Below are 23,145 nucleotides of genomic sequence, written 5' to 3' on the forward strand. Positions count from 1 at the left end.
TATCACTACGGAAGTAGGATTGCCCAACCTTCCTTCCGAGGAGTGGCTGGTGGGTTTGAACCACCAGCCTTCTGGTTAGCAGCCAAGTGCCTTAGCCACTAATGGCATAAAATCTGGATATAATTTTTGAGATGAAGTTGATAGCTTATGGATCCAGTTTCAAACCAATAGCATAAACAAATTGTCTTTAAAGAAAGCATGTTTCCTCTATAACTTTCCTTGCTTACATAAGATATATGAGATAAAGTATTTCCTTTGCTAATTATAATCAACATTATGACAATTTATGGGAATTCTAATAGACCAGAGATCTATTTTATATAGGACATACATGCACACAACACACACACACATACACACACTCTCACACACAAGAAAACATACTCTTCTGTATTACAGAAATATATTTGAAATATTCAGAGAGAAACATTACTGATGATTCTGTTTACCTGAAATTCATCCTCCTGTCTTGGCAGGAAGAGCTGATCTGGATTGTCCTTATTGAGTACTATTGGCCCAGTGCCTCCTTCATCCCCATACACCCAGAGTGTGACATTAGCTTGAGTTCCTGTATTTCCCGTCAACACAAACACCTTCCATTCATTTTCTGACAGGAGATTCTTACAGCTTTGGGAATGTCTCATTTCTTCTGCAGGGAAAAAAAAGGCATTAGTGGCAGATCAGATGCAACATCAGGCTGACAGAATCCCCTGTCACTTTGAGCCCAAGGACATCAAACCTGGGTGACAGTGAGGGACTGGAGAAGCAATGAATTGCTACACCTCCCAAGAGCTGATTTGTGCCTTATCTCCTCACGGCAAGAATCTAGTCAACTGAAACTAAACTATGAAAGCAAACTGAATAAGAACAATAGACATCTGAAGTGCTTGGCAGTCAACACTTGTCCTCAACACTCCAACATGGCTGGCCATACAGGAGTTTGCAATCTGCATCCACAGATTTTTCATAAAGCTGCATGCCTGTTTTACAGATATTTAGACAGAACTACTTTTGGGATGAAGCACTATAAATAACAAAAGAAAGTGGATTAAAACATGCTTCCATTGAGAGATAAGAATGACAAATTAAGAGGGTTTTAAAAATCTGAAAGTATTTCTAAAAAAATATATATCTTACAGGAAAGAGTAATGGAAATGTTTGAAACAATCAATTTCTCATACATGCAAATGTTCCTGAGGTTTTAAGAAAAGACGAGTCCTTGAGGGTCTGGACTAGGTAGTAATAGTGTTTTACAAGGGCAGTCTCCATCAGTCAGCAGCTCTCAAATATTCATTCCTTGTTTGTAAGGAAAGGAATGCTGAGGCAATAAAGTCCAGAACTAAAATTTTTGTCTTTTTCACACTTTCTGATGCCTGTTGCCTCATTTGAAAATATACAGGGTTTGCAGCACTGAGAAGATCTCCCAAGCTATTCTGTGTTGGTCATCTGGAATTGCTCCAACTACACCTTAAGTCTTAACTGTTATTTCCAGGGAGAAATATTATAGAATCAAGGTAATGAGGTAAATTTACTCATTTTAAATGGTAAAAGGGTGTCCAGTACTCATCTCCTACATTTAATTCTGTGCCTTGAAACCATAGACAGCTCCAGGCACCCCATCAACAATGACAATAACAGCCCAACAAATAATTAGTTAATTTCCTGCAAAGTTATATACTAAATTAATTTTAAAATAAAACTATTCAAAAATATAAATGGAAACATGTTCTAAAAAGAAGAGACATTAATTTTTTAAGTTACCTTTTTAAATTATGCAGGGTAATCTCTGGCATTATAACAATAGGGATTTTTCCTTCTATAACTGAATAATAATTGAATAATAACCATCTACAGAATTTTACTGCTAACAAGAAGTTTGGCAGCTCAAACCCACCAGCCACTCCATGGAAGGAAGACAAGGCCATCTGCTTCTGTAAAGATGTACCACCTTGGAGACCCAACAGGGAATGCTACAAGTCAGAATCAACTCATTTGATTTGGTTTTTATATGTCAGGCTGTGGGATGAATAGTTTATGTGCATTTCTCATTCAATCCTCATTACAAACCCATGAAGTAAGTCAAATTATTATAAAATGTTAAGATGAGAACAATGAGGCACAGAGGTTAAATAATATGACCAAGTCATATAGTAGTGAAACATGGAATGTCTCCAAAGCCCCTCACTGACACAGATTTGTGGATGTTGCATGCATTCTTAAGTTCAGTTCACCAAGATGCAGCAGCAGCATTGCCAATATTTGATATTTTATTATATGTTTAGCACTGCCCTAAGCATTTAACATTCACTACCATAACTATCTTATTCAGTTCTCATGCTAGTCCTACGATGTACTATTCCTTACTAAATTAGTGGTCAAACCCTGACTTAGAAGTTGAGTAATTTACCTGAGTTACACAGAGAGTCACAAACAAACAAACTTCAAACCCAAGCAGAGAAAATTTGACTCCCATACTATTCTAGGTATAATATCAAAGGGCACTGACCTAACAAATACCATAAAAACTGGTTGTACAATTAAGGATTAACTTGGCAGGCTTTGGTTATCCAAATTCTCAATATTCCAAAGAAAGAATGGCCCTTGACTGGTTCATGGGAGATCATCTCTGAGTTCATGAAATATTCTGCCTGGTAAGACTGTTTCTGTATGCCTGAGGCTTTAGGCCTTGGTATATCAGTTTGACTTTTGGAGGGCTAGAGACTGAATATCTTAGGTCAGTCATGCAGGTACTACATGCCTAGGTAACTGACCTCAATAAAAACCTTGGACACCAAGGCTCTTGGAGCTTCCCTGGCAGGCAGTATATTGTACATGTCAGACATTATTACTGGCCAAATTAAGTTTGTCCTGTTCAGCTCCCCTAGGTAGGGACACATATGAGCTTGTGCCTAAACTCTCTACTTTGCTCCATGCGTCTTTTTCCATTGCTGATTTTAATCTGCATCCTTTTAATGTAATAAACCATAGCCATGAGTATAACAGCTTTGCTGTGTTCTGTGTGTCCTTCTGGTGAAGCACTGAGCCTAAAGATGTTATTGGGAACCCTGATACATTCATTGGTCCAACAAAATTTTCTGATACAGCACAATTTCCAAACTTGAAATATAGTGTGTGAACACCTGTCTGCCCAGCTTGTCACTTGTAGTCAAACATGATCAGGAACCTAATAAATTCACTTGGAAATTCCTCAGAGCCTAGGTGACAGATCTCTGGAAGTTCCACAGCACACACATCAGTCCCATAAAGTAATTGGTTCTCCTTCATCAGTAGGGTACTCTTTAGGATGATGATCATTTGCTTACTATCTTAAGATTATCTTAGTCATCTAAAAAGATACACTTGAATTTACTTCAAGAAAACTTTATTTAGTTCCTACTATTTCCTAGGCACTGTGTTAAATTCAAGGTCTCTGGGTGACACAAAAGGTTTCCACTCAACTATTAACCTAACGGTTGGCATTTGAAACTCACTCAATGGCACCATGGAAGAAGAGCCTGGCAATCAGAGTCTGTAAAAGTTATAGCCAAGAAAACTCTATGGAACAGTTCTGTCTGTAACATAGGTCACCATAAGTTGAAATCAACTCAATGGCAACATGTTTGTTTGTTTGTGTGTCTTAAGCTCTTTGCTCTTTACATAGTAATGACACTTATAGAAGGTTTGAAAGATTATTGATGAGTACCTCATCCTAGAAATGCACATTATCTAATTGGATTTTTTTTTTTAAAAAAACCCACTATTGTTGAGTCATTTGTGACGCATAGCAATCCTATAAGCCAGAGTAGAACTGCCTCATAGAGTTTCCAAGGCTGTAATTTTAATAGAAGCAGACTGCCTCATCTCTTTTCCATGGAGCAGCTAGTGGGTTCAAACCTCCTATCTTTCCATTAACAGCCAAACACTTAACCACTGTACCATAAGGGCTCCTTTAATGAGGTATAGTCATATAAATAACTGTATTTCAAATGTGCACACACATTTATGAAAAGCAGTTTCATATTTATGAAATAAGAAATATTTCAAAGTTCAGATGTAGCTAAGAATAGGGAGTGATTAACTATGAAGCAGTGGCCAGGAAAGGCTTCACAGAGGGGACGTCAGTGCTGTATGTGGAAGGATGAATCAGAATTTTGCAGAAAAAGAAAAGATGAAGAGCTTTATAGATAGGGGGAATGGCATAGTCAGAATGATCAAAGGCTTGGAGCAATAAGCACACCAGAGGAAGCACACATGGTAACACGATATTGAAGCATGAGATCATGAGAAGAGGGGAGAGAAGAAAGTGGGATCACAAAAGGCCTTGGGCAAGTTGGAAAGGGGTCTGCACACCCTGTTTTAGCAAGAGGGAGTCAGGGTATTTTTAAATATAGCAGGGATACGCTCTGAACATTAGAAAGATCAGTCAGGCAACAAGGTGAGACTGAAAAGGAAAGACTGAAAGCAGGGAGGCCAGTGATCAATGAATACTTAAACAGTGAACAAATGACAAACAAGCAAGCTTTGAATCAGGGTTGAGAGAGCATGATCACTTGTTTTTTTTTTTTTTATTTTTGGAGTGTTTTCACAATGTATGTGTCTGTGTCTGCATGTGTGCATTTGTCTTGCTTTAATCTGTGAAAAAGTTAATGTCCCTTCTTCCTGCTCTAACATCTCCTTACATCATTCTCATACCCATACATATTATCAAACTATACTTGTGTTAAAATAACTTATCAATTAAATATGAATACTATCTAATGCTATACTCTTCCGTAAATAAGCCAAAGTCCATTAGTCTCAGGCTATAAATTTCTTTATCTGGGGACCATAAAAGCAGTTGCTTTTTGTTGACTAGAGGTTTAAAATACACTGAATTGAGAGAATATTTGATGGGGATTCTGAATTAATTAGTACTCTTCAGGGTCTCCCAAAATAAAATCTATGGTACCTAAAATTTATTTGGATAACTCAAAAACAACCTCTATATGGTTGACAGAACACTTTAATTAAGTACTAATTAGGGTGACTCAGACTAAAAAAAAAAAAAAAAGCTAAGTTACTTTGTGCTTCTAATTTCTTGATGCTCTGAAGGAAGAACAAAGTACTCAGAGAAATAAACAACAAATGACTTAATTCTAATAGTTCATGGCTTGATCACATTTGAGGTTGATTTGGGGTATAAATCATCATCAAAAAGTGTAGACAGAAAAAGAAAAGTTGTATTAAACCTGTGTGTGCTTTATCAATACAGTATCTGAAAAACCCAGTTAATATTAAAATGTAAAGCAATAGTTGAAATAAGTGTCCCTTACAGCTGTTGATAAAATATCTTGCAAAAATACTCATCATTTAACAGAATATCCATTGAGATATTTCAACAATCAGATGAAGTGCTGGAGGCACTCACTTGTTTATGCCAAGAAATTTGTAAGATAGCTACCTAGCCAACTAACTGGAAGAGATCCATTTTTGTGCCCATTCCAAAGAAAGGCAATTCAACAGACTGTGGAAATTATCAAACAATATCATTAATATCACATGCAAGTAAAATGTTGCTGAACATAATTCAAAACTGGTTGCAGCAGTATATCAACAGGGAACTGCCAGACATTCAAGCCAGATTCAGAAGAAGATGTGAAATTAGAGATATCATTGCTAATGTCAGATGGATCTTGGCTTAAAGCAAAGAATACCAGAAAGAAGTTTGTATGTGTTTCATTGACTATGCAAAGGCATTCAACTGTTTGGATCATAAAAAATTATGGATAACATTGCAAAGAATGAGAATTTCAGAACACTTAACTGTGCTCATGAAGAACTTGTACATAGACCAAGAAGCAGTCATTCAAACAGAAAAGGGAATATCTCATGGTTTAAAATCAGGAACAACATCTGTCAGAGTCATATCCTTTTACCACAATTATTCAATCTGTATGCTGAGCAAATAATCTGAGAAGGTGGATTACATGAAGAAGAACACAGCATCAGGTTTGAAGGAACACTCATAAACAACCTGCAATATGCATATGACACAATCTTGCTCAATGAATGTGAAGATGATTTGGAGAATTTCCTGATGAAGATCAAAGACTACAGTATTCCATGTGGATTACATCTCAACATAAAGAAAACAAAAATCCTCACAATTGGACAAATAAGCAACATCACGATAAATGGAGAAAAGATGGAAGTTATCGGGGATTTTATATTACTTGGACCCACAACCAATATCTATAGAAGCAACAGTTAAGAAATCAAATGATGTACTGCTTTGGCAAATCTGCTGCAAAAGGCCAATTTTTAGTGTTTAAGAACAAACGTTTAAAGAATCAGGTGAACTTGACCCAAGCCATAGCTTTTCAATAGCTTCAAATTCATATGAGAGCTGAACAACGGGCAAAGGAGGCCATAGAATTGATGCATTTGAATTGTAGTATTGATGAAGAATATTGAATGTACCATGGACTGTTAGGAGAACAAACAAATCTGTCTTAGAGGTAGTACAGCCAGGATGCTTCTCAGAATTGAGAATTGCCAGACTTAGTCTCTAACATTTATGCTAGGTAAAATAAATGGTAAGTGAAAAAAGGGAAGATCCACAATGAGGTGGACACAGTGGACGCAATGATGGGCTCAAGCATGTTAATGATTCTGAGGATGTGCAGGACCAGGCGATGTTTTATTCTGTTGTACATAGAGTCACTGTGGGTCTAAACACACTCCATGAGACTTGAAAACAACAACAACAATTTTTAAAAATGTAAAATCATCTGAAAAAAGATATTAAAGCCTTCTCCTTAAAAATATCTTACAATGGGGACTACTATTTTTACAACATTAGCATAAATAATCTTGCTTTATTCGTGAACTTATTGGTTTCATGATTTAAGATACAATAGGCATATAAAGCACAGAAAACACAAGGCTGGAATGAGTAGCTAACAAATAGAAAACATGAGCAAATAATCAAAGCTATTTTAACATGTTAGAATGTTAGACTGTTAAAAATAAGATAAAATTGAGTAGATATCAAAGTAATGGCCTGCACTTTAGTTGAAAAATAAACAATATTGTTCGGAATAAGAGATATTTATGTTGCAAGGATTTTATGAGTAAAATATCCTAACAATATTAATATATACCAAAAATGCAGTAAAGATGCCTAAAACATGCATTCAAACCAAGATTGGTATTGATAGTTTTGTGAGGTCCACATTAAAGGAACACTATTATTCTCAACTGTTCAGTGTATATGTGAAGATAGATTCCTACTTGGTGAATTACACTTTAAGAGAGATATTCATAATGGTAGTGTCTAAAATTCATGCACTAGGAGTAACTATTAAAACAAGTATATTTGAAACAAGAGAGAATATATTAAAAAGAAACACTAAGATTTCACTTTTTAGTGTGTATCTGTGTATTATATGAATGCATAAAGAAGAAATGAAAATATACTAATAAAAAGCAATAAGATTGTTTTATAGGAAAGGATGTTGAATTCTTGTGAGGCAAAAGAATTTATAAGAAGTAGTTTTTCTGCTCACTATAGGAAGATATTTTCAAACAATTGGGATTGTTTGAAACCAAATGATTTCTTTCTGTACTTTTTATGAGAACATCTACATAGCTTTTGCCATGCCAAACCAAACCAAACCCAACCCACTGCTGTCCAGTCAGATCTGACTCATAGCGACCACTCCTTGGGTTTCCGAGGCAGTATCACTATGGAGGCAGATTGCCCAACCTTCCTTCCGAGGAGTGGCTGGTGGGATTGAACTGCCAGCTTTCTGGTTAGCAGTCAAATGCCTTAGGCACTACACCACCAGAGGTCCCATTGCCATGCCAAAGTTCCCTTCAAATCCACATTCTATGATAAATGAAAACTTACTCCACCTTTACACTGTAATTATTACAATTTAAAAAAGAAAAAAACTCACTGCTGTCGAGTTGATTCTACTCATAGCAACCCTTCCTTGGGTTTCCAAGGCAGTATCTCTATGGAAATAGAATGCTCAATCTTCCTTCCAAGGAGAGGCTGGTGGGTTTGAATCACCAGGCTTTTGGTTAGCAGCCAAATGCCTGAGACACTATGCTACCAGTGTACCCCAATTATTACCAAAACATTAACCCAGTCAAATTAATATATCCATACTTCTTGATGCTGGATGTGAACTTTTAATATTAAAAACCATGTGTTCATTTTGTAATAAAAAGGATCCCAACAAAAAAAGTCTGGGACAAGAAGTCTTCACTGGGAAATTCTATTAAACACTTGGAGAAGAATGACACTGATCTAACACTGATCTTGTTCAAATTCTTCCAAAAAGTAGAAGAAATACTCTCTCTTTCTGTGAAGCCAGCATTACCATGGTACCAAACCAAGTTAAAATACTTCAAGAAAAGAAAACTAGATACCAGTGTACCTTATGAATATAGATGCAAAAATTCTCAACAAAATCCTAGCAAACAGAATCCAATAACATATTCAAAGAGTTATACATCATAATTAAGTGGAATTTATTCCAAGAATGCAAGGTTGGTTGAATTAGATAATCAGTTAATGTCATACACTACATTAATAGACAAAGGAAGGAGTTTATTACCATGAGATCTACCCTACAAAAAATATTTAAAAATAAGTATCAGTTATTCAGGTTGAAATGAAAGGACACCAGACAGTAACTTGAAGGCAAACAAAAAAAGAAGATCTCAAGCAAAGATCATTTCATGAGAAAATATAAAGGTTCTTAAAAATGTTTAATGATAATTTGGGTTTTAACTCTATGTGTCATGGCCTCCAAAAAAAAAAAAAAAAAAAAAAAAAAACTCACTGCTGTCAAGTCAGATCTAACTCACAGCAACCCCTCCTTGAATTTCTGAGGTGGTATCACTACAGAATGATAGAATGATGTAGGAAGATTGTCCAATCTTCCTACATGACTTAAAAGATAAATGCCTTTAAAAAATTTACAAACTTATGTTATTGGCCACACAAGTATAAAGATGTAATTGTGCCAAAACAACATAAGTAGGGGAAGTAGTATAGGAACAGAATTTAGTATGTAACTGAAACTAATTTGGTATCAATTTAAACTATGTTGTTATAAATTTAGGATATTAAATGTAATCATATTAATAACCACAAGAAATCTTTAAAAATATACACAAACATACATGAGAAAGGAATCAAAATAGTTCACTACAAAAAGTCAACTAACCACAAAAACACACAGTACTGTAGGAAATGGAAACAAAAAAGGTCCATGACACAAAGAAAAGAAATTAAAGAATGGCAAAAGTAAGTCCTTTTTTATCAACAATTATTTGAAATGTAAATTGTATAAACCCTCTTATTTAAAAGCAGAAATAGGTAGAATGGAGAAGAAAACATGATCCAACTATATGAGGTCCACCCATGACAAACTTTAGATTCAGGAACATAAATGAGTTGAAAGTAATGGGATGGGGAACATATTCTATGTAAATAGTACCAGTATCCCTTATGAATATAGATGCCAAAGTGTACCTAAAGAGTACTGGAGTGCCTATATTGATATCAGACAAAATAGATTTTAAGTCAAAATCTGTCACAAGAAACAATAAGAGTAAAATATGATTTTTTTTTTTTTTTGGTTTTGGTATGTGCCGTTGAGTCGAACCCAACCATAGAGACCCCTCCTTGGGTTTCCGAGGCAGTATTACTACAGAAGTAGATTGCCCTATCTTCCTTCTGAGGAGTGGCTGGTGGGTTTGAACCACTAGCCTCCTGGTTAGCAGTCAGGTGCCTTAGGCACTATGCTACCAGAGGTCCCAAATATGATGATAAAAAGCTCAATTCATCAGAAATATATATGCATCTAACAGGTAACAAGATCAATTCATGAGAAAATATAAAGGCTCTTAAAAATGTTTAATGATAATTTGGGTTTTAACTCTATCTGTTATGGCCTCGGAAAAATGCATGCAATATATATTCTCTGACAACAAAAGAATATAATTAGAAATAAATAAAAATATTAAATATAATAAGATTAGAAACAAAAGGACATCTAGAAATTTCACAAATATACAAATTAAAAAACACACTATTAAAGAGCCAATGAGTCAAAGAAGAAATCACAAGATAAATAAGAAAATATTTTTTTAAAAAAATGGAAATGAAAACAAAACATACCAAAATTTAGTGAGCTCTGTGTTTTCAGTGCAGCTGTGTTTCATGGCTAATATTTGTGCCAGTCTTTTTAATGTTTTTCTCTTTTTGCTTTTTCTTTTATTCCTTTCTTCTCAGTTCTGCCCATTTCTCTCCCCCACCCCCCCTTTTTTAAAATTTCATTTATTTTCTTTTGATTCCTCTCCTTGTTTTTTTTTTTTTTTTTCTTTTTGGTCTATCTGAGTAGGTGTCCCACTTTCCACTACCTCCGTGTTCAGTAGTACCTGCCCCGATACACTGTATTCAGTGGTGCATGCCCCTGTGGAGCAAGTGCCACATTTCCACAGCAGCTGTGTTGGGCAGCTAGCACTTGCATCAGTACTGTGCTGCATTTGTTTTTGGTTTTGTTTGCTTTTATTTTTTGTTGTTTTCTTCTTTTCTGCTCTTTTTTCATCTTCTTGAGTTCCCCTTCTTCACCACTTCCTTTTTTTTTTTTTTCCTTTTTTTCTTTTTCTTTCCTCTTACCTCTTTTATTGTCTCTATATTTTCCCCTGGCAGTTGGGATCCAGCAACCATAACCAGCCATACCCACCACATCTGTTACCCCCACCCACTAGGTGAGTGCCCCCACCTGCTTGAGTACCACTGAATTGATGATAGATGGTGAGCAACACTTGCCCAACCTGCCCTCAGCTGTTCCACATGATCAGGGATTAGAGACTCCAACTCACATTCTCTCCCACACCCAATTCACCTGGAGACAGTTGGCAAGTGTCACAATGCTGACAAACTAGTAGCTAGAGTTACACACCCACCCAGTTGCTCAGATACATTAAAACAAAACAAAACAAATATTTGAGTGAAGCAACCCAACGTATAATGAACAAAATAATAGAATAACATCAGAATGTTTTGAAGACAAGAGACAATTTCAAATAAAACAAAAACACTAGACAAGATGGCTTAAACAAGTCGCCAAATATGGGGCCAGAAAATTTTCTGGAGGAAGAAATGCTTTGGAACTACCTGAAAAGAATTCAAAAATATTATATTTAAGTGCCTTCAATAAATTGAGAGAGAGTCTGAGGAAATCACAGACATCAAGGAAAACAGACAAACTGTGTTGACAAAACTGTAGAAGAATTTTAAAAAAATACAAGAAAAATTGACAACATAAATGGAAAATTAGAAACCATATAAAAATAGGACATAGAAATTGAGAAGATTAATAACAAAGTTTCAGAAATAGTTAATGCCTTAGAAAGACAAAGGACTATAGAAGACAAAATGATTGAGACTGAAATCTTAATCATATTAGAGGAGCAATCTGAACAAAAAAAGAATGAAAAAAAAAATATGAAGAGAGTCAAAGAATTAGTTTGGACATTCTCAAAAAGAATAACTTACATGTAATCAGAATACCAGAACAGGAAGAGACAAGAAAAAAAGCACTGAGAAAATTGTTAAAGGTTTGTTGGAAGAAAACTTCCCTAATATCATGAAAGATGAGAAGACAGGCATTCAAGAAGCTCAACAAATCCCAAACAGGACACAATCCAAATGAAAATCACCAAGATATACCAAAATCTAGCTTTCCAAAACCAAGGACAAAGAAAGAATCCTGAAAGCAGCTTGGGAAAAATGAGAAGATACCTAGAAATGTGAAAAAAATGAGACTAAGATCTAATTTCTTGGCAGAAACCATGTAGGCAAGAAGGCAATGGGATGACGCACAAAAAACACTGAAAGAAAAAAATTGTCAACCAAGAATCTTATATCCAGTAAAATATTCTCTCAAATACAATGGCAAAATTATGACATTTCCAAATAAACAAAAGTGAAGAGATTTTGGAAAAACCAGACCAGTATTATAAGAAATGCTACAACGAGTCCTTCAGACAGAAAATGAGCAGTGACAGACAACAGAGATTAAGACACATGACAACATCACCTAGAAATCAATGCAGATACAGAAATATTAAAAACAAAATAAATTTATAATATTGAGAATAAGGAACTAGATTTATAAATGATGATAACTACAAAGCAAAAACTGGGCATAAATGATGTAGTTACAGAACTTCCAAATGGAGAGGAAGTCAAGGTGCTATCAAGGCAGAATAGACTGTTTAAAGTTGGAAAGATAATAATAAATTAGAGGGTAACCTCAAAGAAAATTAATAAAACTTCTTATCAAAATAAAAAGGTAGAAAATCATAAAGTCTCCATAAGCACTAAAACACCAATGAATAAAATTAAATTAAAATTTATAAGCAAAATGAATTCAGCACACAAAAATATCTTGAACAAAGACACTATCAACACCACAAAAAAATGAAAAACAGCAAAATTGCAGTAGTAAATCCATACCTATTAGTAATTACACTGAATGTAAATGGATTAAATGACCCAGTCAAGAGACAGAGAGTAGCAAGAAGGATAAGAAAACATGGCTTATCAATATGCTATCTACAATAGACATATCTAGGAGTTTTGTTAAGATGGTGGAATAGGCAGAGAAACTACACAGACCCACTTCAACAAAGAAAAGGGGAACCAATTAACACAGATACAGAAGATAATCCTGGAGCCCTGAGCTTTGAAAGAAAGGATACAGAAGTGGACTAAACTCCAATAGTAGAAGAACCTGAATGAAAACACCGTAAAAGGACACATGGAGCTGTGGTCTGGCAGCAATCGTGATGGCACAGACAGCTTGGATATTGCCAAGTGGTGTTAGGACATAAGAATTAACCTAAAAATCAGCCCTGCTAGCCAGGGGCTACAAGAAGGACTGCTCTGGTGGCTGGTGAATAAAAGGGGAAACAGCAAAGAGGGATATGGACTGAGCTGTAGAGTTTTGGCTGTCTGGAGGGTGCAGCCATCTTAAATGTTTACAAGCAGTTCAACCATTTTGTATGTTTACAACAACAGCACTTTCTCATATTCCAGGGACCTAAGAATAGGCTCTAAATGCAGGACACTCCAAGGACATTCTGGACATGAATGCCTAGAAAGACAAGAGATTCCTCTTCTTACTCTTATATCTCACACACTCTTGGTGAATGGAGGTGTGGCTATCCCTAACTCCCACCCACCTTCTGGGCCTGTAGGAATTCCATCCCAGTCAATGTGCTCTCTCAGAGCCTGGGTACCCTGCCCTGCCCAGATTGTTTTTTCCTTTTTTTTTTTTTTTTTTATTTGATTTTTGCCTGTTTTAAAATTATTATTATTATTATTATTATTTTGTCCTTTTTGTTTTATTCTCTATTCTTCCCTTCTCAGGTTCCAGTTTTCAGCTTTTCCTCTCTTTCCTGTTCCTGGTTCCCATTTTTTTCCTTCTCATAGTTAACCCCATTATTTGTTTTTCTTTTTGCATTTTTTTTTTCCATTATTCTCCTCTACTTCTTTTCTATTATTGCTCTCTCCGCAGATATTACGGGGTGTTTTTTTTTTCTTTTACTGTTCCTGTATGTTTATGCAGTATATTTTTTGTTTGCTTGCTTTTACTTTTTGATGGTTTTTCAATTGCTGTTTTTGTCTAACCAAGTGGGAGATAGTAACTGTCCATATGCACAAGCACACCTGCAACTCCTGCAGCTCCATTTACTGAGTGAGAGCCACCATTTCCTTCTTCACCAACTAGCCAATAAATGAACACCAAGAATAGCCTGACTCACTTTTAAATGCACTTCACAAACAGTTAAGAGATGTAAACACAAAAAGGGCACAATGTCTTAGAGAAAAAAAGACCATCACACTCCACACAAAGAAGCAAGATAAAGTGGTAGAAACAAAGGAGTAGGATACAAAGAACACAACCCTGAGGAAGAAGTAGCATTGGAACTCCCTGATAAGGAATCAAAAGAATTATATTTAGGTATCTTCAAAAGACTGAGAGACAGATCAAGGAAAACACTGACAAAATTAAGAAAAATACAGACAAAACCCTAGATCAATTTCAGAAGAAAACACAAGAACAAAATGCAAAATAAGGGAAAAATAAGAAATTGTACAAAATCTTCAGATAGAATTCCTGAAGATGAATACTCAATTTTCATAAATAGATAAAACACTGAAAGAGCCAAGGAGTAAAACTGAATCAATGGAAGACAAAATTAATGAGATTGAAGACAAATGTTTCAATACATCTTTGGAAAGGGATTTTTCAGAAAAAAAAAAAAAAAAAAAGATCAAAGCAAAATGAAGAAAGCCTAAGATTCATGTGAGATACCATAAAAAAGAATAACATATGTGTAATCAGAATTCCAGAACAGGAAGAAAAAAATAAAACCACTCAGAAAATTGTCCAAGATTTGTTAGAAGAGAACTTCCCTGATATGATGAAAGATGAGAATATATGCATTCAGGAACTCCAACAAACCTAAAACAGGGTAGACCCCAAAAGAAAACAACCTAGACACATCATCATCAAACTTATCAAAACCAAAGACAAAGAAAGAATCCTGAAAGCGTGGGAAAAATAAAAAGTTATCTACAAAGGAAAACCAATAAGAATAAGCTCTGGAGTTCCAGTAATATGGCAGAATAGGCAGACAGATACAGAAGATAATCCTGGACCCCTGAGTCTTGAAGGGAAGGATGTAGAAGTGGACTAAACTCCAACTAGCAGAAGAATTTGCATGAAAACACCAAAAAGGAGACATACGGAGCTGTGGTCTGGCAGCAATCTGGACAGCACAGATAGCTTGGATGTTGCCTAGTAGTGGTAGTAACTAAGAATTAACCTAAAAATTGGACCTCCTAGCCAGGGAATGCACAGAGGACTGCTCTGGTGGGTAGGGAATAAAAAGGAAAGCAATGAAGAGGAAGGCAGGCTAAGCTGTGGATTTTGTCTGTCCAGAGGGTGCAGCCATTTTGAATGTTTACAAGCAGCTTGACCATTTTGGATATGTAAAGTGACAGCATTCTCCCAGATTCCAGGGACTTAAGAACAGGCTCCACTTGCTGGGAACCCCAAGGACATTACGGATCTGGAGGACTGAAAAGGTACGACATTCCCCTTGTTACTCTTATACTCCACACCCTTTTGGTGAATGGAGGTGCAGCCCACCCACATTCTGGGCTGGCAGAAATTCCATCCCAGTCTGTGTTCTCAGATGGAGCCTGGGTGCCAAGTCTTGCTCTGCCTCAATTTTTTTTTTCATTTTTAGTGTGTTGATTTTTGTCTGTTTTAAAATTATTATTATTATTATTATTATTACTATTATTACTTTTATCCTTTATTCTTCTCCTCTCATGTTCCAGTTTTCAGCTGGTTTCATTTCCCTGTTCCCGGTTGCAAATTTGTTTTCTCTTTCTCATGCTTTACCTCATTCCTTGTTTTCTTTTTGTGTTCTTCCCATTTTTTTTTTCATTATTCTCCTTCTCTACCTTTTTTCTCCTATTGCCCTCTTCAAAGAAATTGCAAGATTTTTTTCCTACTTTTTCCCTTTTCTCTTTTTTTGGTTACTGTCCCTATGTGAGTACACAGTGTGTTTTTTTGTCCATGTGCTTTTACATTTTTGATGGTTATTCAATTGTTATTATTGTCTAACTGAGTGTAAGACAGAAACACCACCCACACAACAAAACTACACCCATACCTACTGCTGCTTCACTTACTGATTGAGAGCCACCACTTCCTACTCCAGCAACAAGCCAATGATAAACAAACACCAAGAAGAGCCTGACTCACCTTTGGCTGCTCTTCACAAACAGCTAACAGAGATCTAAATACAACAATGCCACAATGTCTCAGAGACAAAAGATCATCACAGTCCACCTGAACAAGCAAGATAAAGGGGTAGAAACAAAGGACAGGATAAAGAGCCAGAACACATCCCTGAGGAAGAAGCAGCACTGGAACTGTCTGATAAGGAATTCAAAAGAATTATATTTAGGTATCTTCAAAGGATTGAGAGACAGACCCAGGAAAGCACAGACAAAACCAAAGAAGAGTTTTGGGGGGGGGAAAAAAAAAGAAGGAAAAACAATGACAAAATAAATGAAAAATTAGAAATGGTTCTAAATCTACAGATAGAAATCCAGAACATTAATACTAAATTGTCAGAAATAGATAACACATTGAAAGGGCAAAGGAGTGGAATTGATGTAATGGAAGGCAGAATTCATGAGATTGAAGACAAATACCAGAACACTTTTTTTGAAAGGAATGAATCAGAAAAAAGATCAAAACAAAATGAAGAAAGCCTAAGGTTCATGTGGGATACCATCAAAAGGAATAACCTACATGTCATTGGAATTCCAGAACAGGAAGAGAAAAATTAAACCACTGAGAAAATTGTCCAAGACGAGATGCAGGAGAACTTCCCTGATATAATGAAAGATGATAATATATCAATTCAGGAACTCCAAAGAACCCCAAACAGCAGAGATCACCAAAAGAAAATCATCAAGACATATCATCATCACACTCATAAAAACCAAAGACAAAGAAAGAATCCTGAAAGCAGCATGGGAAAAACAAAAAGTTACTTCCAAAGGACAACCAGTAAGAATAAGCTCTGATTTCCAGCAGAAACCATGCAAGCGAGAAGGCAATAAGATGGTATATATAAAACCCTGAAAGAGAAAAATTTTCATCCAATAATTATATACCTGGCAAAATTGTCCTTCAAATATGATGTGAAATTAGGAGATTTCCAGATAAGCAGAAACTAGGGAATTTGTTAAAACCAGACCTACTTTACAAGAGATGCTAAAGGCAGTCCTTTGAACAGAGAACCAAAAGTAGCAAATAAAAACCGACCATTTATACACAAGATGACAAAACCCAGAAACCACAGCTATGGACATATCCAAAATAAAACAGGCCTACAAGATTGTAAACAGGGAACCAGAGACACCAATTGGCAAGTGAGGACAACTACAAACAAAAAGAGGGAAAAGACTATGTACTTACAGAACTTCTAAATGGTGAGGAAGTCAAGAGAGTTGAAAAATAGGGTGGACTGTTTTAATCTCAGGGAGAAAATTATAAATCACTGGGTAACCTCAAGGAAAAATGATAAACCTTCACATCACAATAAAAAGGAGGACAAGCACAATTATTCAGCACATACTAAAACAACAGCAACAAAGGAAATGATAACATGATTCATAAACATTGAGCTCAGCACAGAAAATAATATGGAACAAAGAAAGTAGGGACACCATGAAAAAACATAACAAAATGACAGCAACCAATTCATACTTGTCAAGAATTACACTGAATGTTAATGGATTAAATGCACCACTCAAGAGACAGAGAGTTGCAGATTGGATAAGAAAACAAAACCCATCAGTGTGCTGTCTACAAGAGACACATCTTAGAGACAAGGATAAAAATAAACTAAAAATCAAAGGCTGGAAAAAGATACATCAAGCAAATGGTAACTGTAAAAGCAGGAGTGGAAATATTAATTTCTGATCCAATTGGCTTTAAGACAAAAACCACCACACTAGACAAGGAAGGTCATTACATAATGATTAAAGGATCAATTGAACATGAAGATATAACCATAATAAATATCTATGGACCCAAAAAAGGCACCAACAAACACATAAATCAGACTTTAAAAGAGTTGAAAAGTCAAATAGATGACTCCACAGTCGTAGTGGGAGACACTTTAATACACCACTTTCAATGAAAGACAGAACAACTGGCAAGAAGATCAACAAAGATGCAGAAAAGCTAAACAATAAAATCCACCAACTTGACCTTATAGACATCTCCAGAGCACTTCACCAACAACAGCACAATATACATTCTTTTCCAGTGCACATGGAACATTATCCATGATAGACATATGTTAGGCCATAAAGCAAGCTTTAATAAATTTTAAAACATTGAAATATTGCAAAGCATCTTCTCAGATCATAATGCTATCAAATTAGAAATCAACAATAGGAAGATCAATGGAAAAATAGTAAACACATGGAAATTGAACAACACCCTCCTTGAGAAAGACTGGGTAAGAGAAGAAATAAAGATTGAATTTAAAAAATTCCTTGAATCAAATGAGAATGAAAACACAATATACCAAAATCTTTGGGACACAGCAAAAGCAGTGATCAGAGGCCAATTTACAGCAAGAAATGTACACATCAAAAAAGAAGAAAAAGTTAATATCAATACTTTAAACCAACATCTCCAACAATTAGGAAAAGAATAGGAAGAAAAGCCTACTGTCAGCAGAAGAAAGGAAATAATAGAGATTCGAGCAGAAATCAATGAAACAGAAAATAGAAGGGCAATGGAAAAAATCAACAAGACAAGAAGTTGGTTTTTTGAAAAGAGTAATAAAATTGACAAACCACTGGCAAATTCAACAAAGGAAAAGAGGGAGACAATACAAATAACACAAATAAGAAACAAAATGGATGACATCACAACAGAACCATTTGAAATAAAAAAGATAGTATCAGGATACTATGTAGAACTGTACTCCAGCAAATTTGAAAATCTGGAAGAAATGGACAGATTTCTAGAAATACACCACTTACCCAAACTAACACAGACTGATGTGGAAAAGTTGAACAGATCCATGACAAAATAAGAAATTGAACAGGTCATCAAATAATTACCAACAACAAAAAAGTCCTGGCCCCAACAGTTTCACTGGAGAATTCTACCAAACATTCAGAGAGAACTGACACCATTCCTGCTCAAACTATTCCAAAACATAGAAAAGGATGGAATCCTCCCTAACTCATTTTATGAAGCAAGAATAACCTCAATACAAAAACCAGGCAAAGACATCATTCAAAATGAAAACTACAGACCAATATTCCTCATGAATATAGATACAAAAAACTTCAACAAAATCGTACCCAATAGACTCCAACAACATATAAAGAAAATCATTCATTATAGCCAACTGGGGTTCATATCAGGTATGCAAGGATGGTTCAACATTAGAAAAACAATCAATGGCATCCATCACATAAACAAAACAAAGAAGAACCAAATGATCATATCAATTGACGTAGAAAAGGCATTTGATAAAATCCAACACCAATTCCTGATAAAAACTCTCAGCAAAATCAGAATAGAAGAGACATTTCTCAACATAGCAGAAGGGCATCTATGCAAAACCAACAGCCAACATTACTCTCAATGCAGAGAGACTGAAACCATTCCTCTTGAGAACAGGAACCAGACAAGGATGCCCTCTATCACCACTTCTGTTCAACATTGTACTGGAAGACCTAGCCAGAGCCATGAGGCAAGAGAGGGAATTCAAGGAATTCAAATTGGTAAGGAAGAAGTCAAACTATCCCTGTTTGCTGATGATACGATCCTATACCTAGAAAAGTAAAGAGACCCAGTCAAAATTCTGCTGGAACTAATTGAGAGATTTAGCATCATGGCAGGATACATGATCAATATCCAAAAATCAGTCAGATTCCACTAAACCTGCAAAGAGATTGCTGAAAAAGAAATAAGGAAATCAATATCATTTACAATAAATACCAAATCAAATAAATAAATAAAACCTTGGGAATAAATCTTACCAGGAACACAAAACTATAAAAAACTACTTCAAGAAACCATAAGAGATCTACAAAAATGGAGGAACATACCATGCTCGTGGATAGGAAGACTGAACATTGTAAAAATGTCAATTCTACCTAAAGCTATATGTACATTCAATGCAATCCCCATCCAGATCCCATCAACATTTTTTAAGGGGATGGAAAAAACAATCACTAACTTTATATGGAAAGGAAAGAGACTTCAGATAAGCAAAGCACTATTGAAGAAGAAGGACAAAGTGGGAGGTCTCACACTGCCGTATCTCAAAACTTACTATACAGCCACAGTAGTCAAAACTGCCTGGTACTTGTATAATGACAGACACATAGACCAATGGAATAGAATTGAGAACTCAGACACAGATCCATCAACCTATGGTCAACTGATCTTTGACAAAGGGCTGAAATCCATTAAATGGGGAAGAGAATGTTTGTTTAATAAATGGTGCTGGGAAAACTGGATATCCATTTGCAGAAAAATGAAACAATATTTGTACCTCATAAATTACACAAAAACTAACTCCAGATGGATCAAAGACTAAATGGGAAACCTAAAACTATAGACTTCCTCAAGCAAAAACTAGGGGCCAATTTAGGGGCCCTAATATATGGTATAAACAGACTATCAAGCATAACCCAAAATGCTCAAACAGAAGAAGAGAAACTAGATGCATGGGACCTTCTAAAAATTAAATTTTTATGTGCTTCCAAAGACTTCTCCAAAAGAGACAAAAGAGAACCTACACATTGGGAAAAAAATTTTGGCAATGACATATCTGACAAGGGACTGATCTCTAGAATTTATAGAAAACCCTAACACCTCAATAACAAAAACACAAATAATCCGATTAAAAAATGGGCACAAGACATGAATAGACACTTCACCAAGGAGGATATTCAGGCAGCCAACGAGCATATGAATAAATGCTCACAATCATTAGCTATTAGAGAGATGCAAATCAAAACAACAAGATACCATCTTGCCCCAGCACTAGTAACAACGTTCAACAAGACAGAAAATAACAAATAGTGGTGAGGCTGTGGAGAGACTGAGACTGTCATACACTGCTAGTGAGACTGTAAAATGGTACAACCACTGTAGAAAGCAGTATGGCGATTCCTTAAAATGTTGGAATTAGAAATACCATTTGACCTAGCCATTCCATTAGTAGGTATATATCCTAAAGAAGTGAGAGCCATGAAAAGAACAGACATATGCATACCCATGTTCATCATAGCACTATTTACAATAGCCAAAAGATGGAAACAACCTAGGTATCCATCAACTGAGAAATGAATAACCAAACTATGGTACACACAACAATGGTATACTATGCAACCCTAAAGAATAACCTAGAATCTGCAAAATACCACACAATGTGGATGAACTTGAAGCACATTATGCTAAGTGAAATAAGTCATTCCCAGGACAAACATTGTAGTAGTCCATTATTGTAAAAGTCCAGGAACGTTTTATCTATGGAAGAGAATTTTCTTTGCTGGTTATCAGGGGTGGGAGGGGAGGGGAGGGAACACTTTTAAACAGGTAGAGATTAGTTATTGATTTGGATGAAGAGAAGGGCAATGTACCAAATATGAGTGATCAACATGGTGGCATTGAGGAAGAGGAAGACAGAGAGAGGTACATGGAAAGTATAGACAACAAAGATGAACCCTTTTGCACATACAGTACTGCATTATCAGTTAAGGCAGACATGGGTATACTGGGGTATAGATGGATAGACAGGCTGAACTACTAGGTATGTCTATGAAGCGGGGAGTGTACCCAAGACCATGTATAGGGTTGGCAGTCAGTGGTCCTATAAGTGTGTTTGTACGATCTGAATTCCCAGGTGTATAGTAGAACTCACAAGAGACAAGGTTGTAGTCAATTCTTGGTCACAGCCAGCTACCCTGAGGGACCAAGTGGTTGAACCTGTGGGCTTGTGGCCATAGTCACAGGGGACATCAAGGTCAATTGGCATAACATACTACACAAAATATTGTTCCACCTCCTACTTTGGCGAGTAGTGACTGGGATCTTAAAAGCTTGCAAGCAGCCATCTAGATGCAATGATGGGTCTCTCCTCATCCAGAGCAAAGAAGAATGAAGAAAATCAAAGATTCATGGAAAGAATTAGTCCTAGTGACTGATACACCATGCGATCTGCAGGCTATATGACTATGATACCAGAAGAACTAACTGGTGCCCAGCTACCACTGTCAACCACTCAGAGGGGGATCTATGTAGGAGATCCTGGATAAAGAGGGAGAACAATGTGGAACAAAACTCAAAATCATTTGGAAAAACAAAAGGTGGGGGGGAAGGTACCAGGTTTGCTAGTCTGATAGAGCCTGGTGGAACCACTGAGACTATGACCCCAAGCTGCCCTTCAGGTCTGGAATTGAACCCACACTTGTTGCTTCCAGCCAAACAAAAGAGAGACATATGCGCTGAAGATTTACATTAGGTAGATATACTCCTTGAACAGATTAATCATGGGAGAATAGAAAGGCTGTGTACGCACAGGGATACAGCTTGAGGAGCAGGAGTGTGTGGGAGGGAAGGACACAGGGAAGAGGTAACTCTGGGGAGGAAGTGGAAAGGGAGCTTTTGTATTGTGGGAAACTTCAGTCAATGTCATGAAACAAAGTATGTGAGTTGCTGTGTGAAAAGGGAAGTTGCTCTGTATTTTGGTTACGTAGTGCTGCTCTGACAATATACTACAAATGGGATGGCTTCAACAAACAGGAGTTTATCCTCTTACAATTTGGTGGCTTTAAGTCTAAGTTCAAAGTGCCAGGCTCTAGAGGCTGGGTGAAAGCCCCTCAACCTTGGGCTTCAGCTCTGCCTCCAGCTCCTGGCCCACTGAAGCTAGAGGCTTTTCTTCACTAAGACAGTTGCTGGCTGCTGAGTCTGCCAAGGTTAAGGTTGACAAGTCAAAAGGCACAGTTCTGATGTTACCAAACCACACAGCAGGCCATTAATTCAAGTCCATTGTAAGTCCCCAGGTCAGCAGAGCATGGGAGACTGCTAAACAACAACATGGCTACATGTAGGCTCCAAGCATGCCATAAGCTCGAGACCATTCCCCAAGGCTTCTGCTTATATACAGGAAGAAGACCACATTCCCTAAGGCAGCTACTCAGCTGCTCCCAGTAGATTCCAGTATGGAGTTGATTACCAGTCTCATCATGGGGAATAATACATCCAGCCACTGAACCAGACGCAGCCAAGTTGACACACAAATATAGCCAACACACTCTGTAAACAAAAAAGAGAGAGAGAGAGAGAGAGATACTTTAGACACAAAGACAAAAGAGACATACATAAATGGAAGAATATACCATGCTCATTGATAGGAAAACTTCCCATTATCAAAATGTCAATACTACCCAAAGCTATCTATAAATATAATGCAATCCTCATCGGGATTCCATCATCATTATTT

At 36.4% G+C, this 23,145-nt stretch overlaps 1 protein-coding gene across 1 annotated transcript in view; it reads right to left on the reverse strand.

Moving 5' to 3' along the window:
- Positions 1-23,145, reverse strand: part of RP1 (RP1 axonemal microtubule associated) — an 874,252-nt gene that overhangs the window by 421,935 nt on the left and 429,172 nt on the right. The window contains 1 exon segment of the mRNA XM_042782735.1: positions 450-649. Within this exon segment, the coding sequence (XP_042638669.1) occupies positions 450-649 (200 nt within the window).

The sequence above is a fragment of the Orycteropus afer genome, unplaced genomic scaffold (assembly GCF_000298275.1).
Source record: "Orycteropus afer afer isolate SDZICR_OR568_19922 unplaced genomic scaffold, OryAfe1.0 scaffold00436, whole genome shotgun sequence".
Lineage (NCBI taxonomy): Eukaryota > Metazoa > Chordata > Mammalia > Tubulidentata > Orycteropodidae > Orycteropus > Orycteropus afer.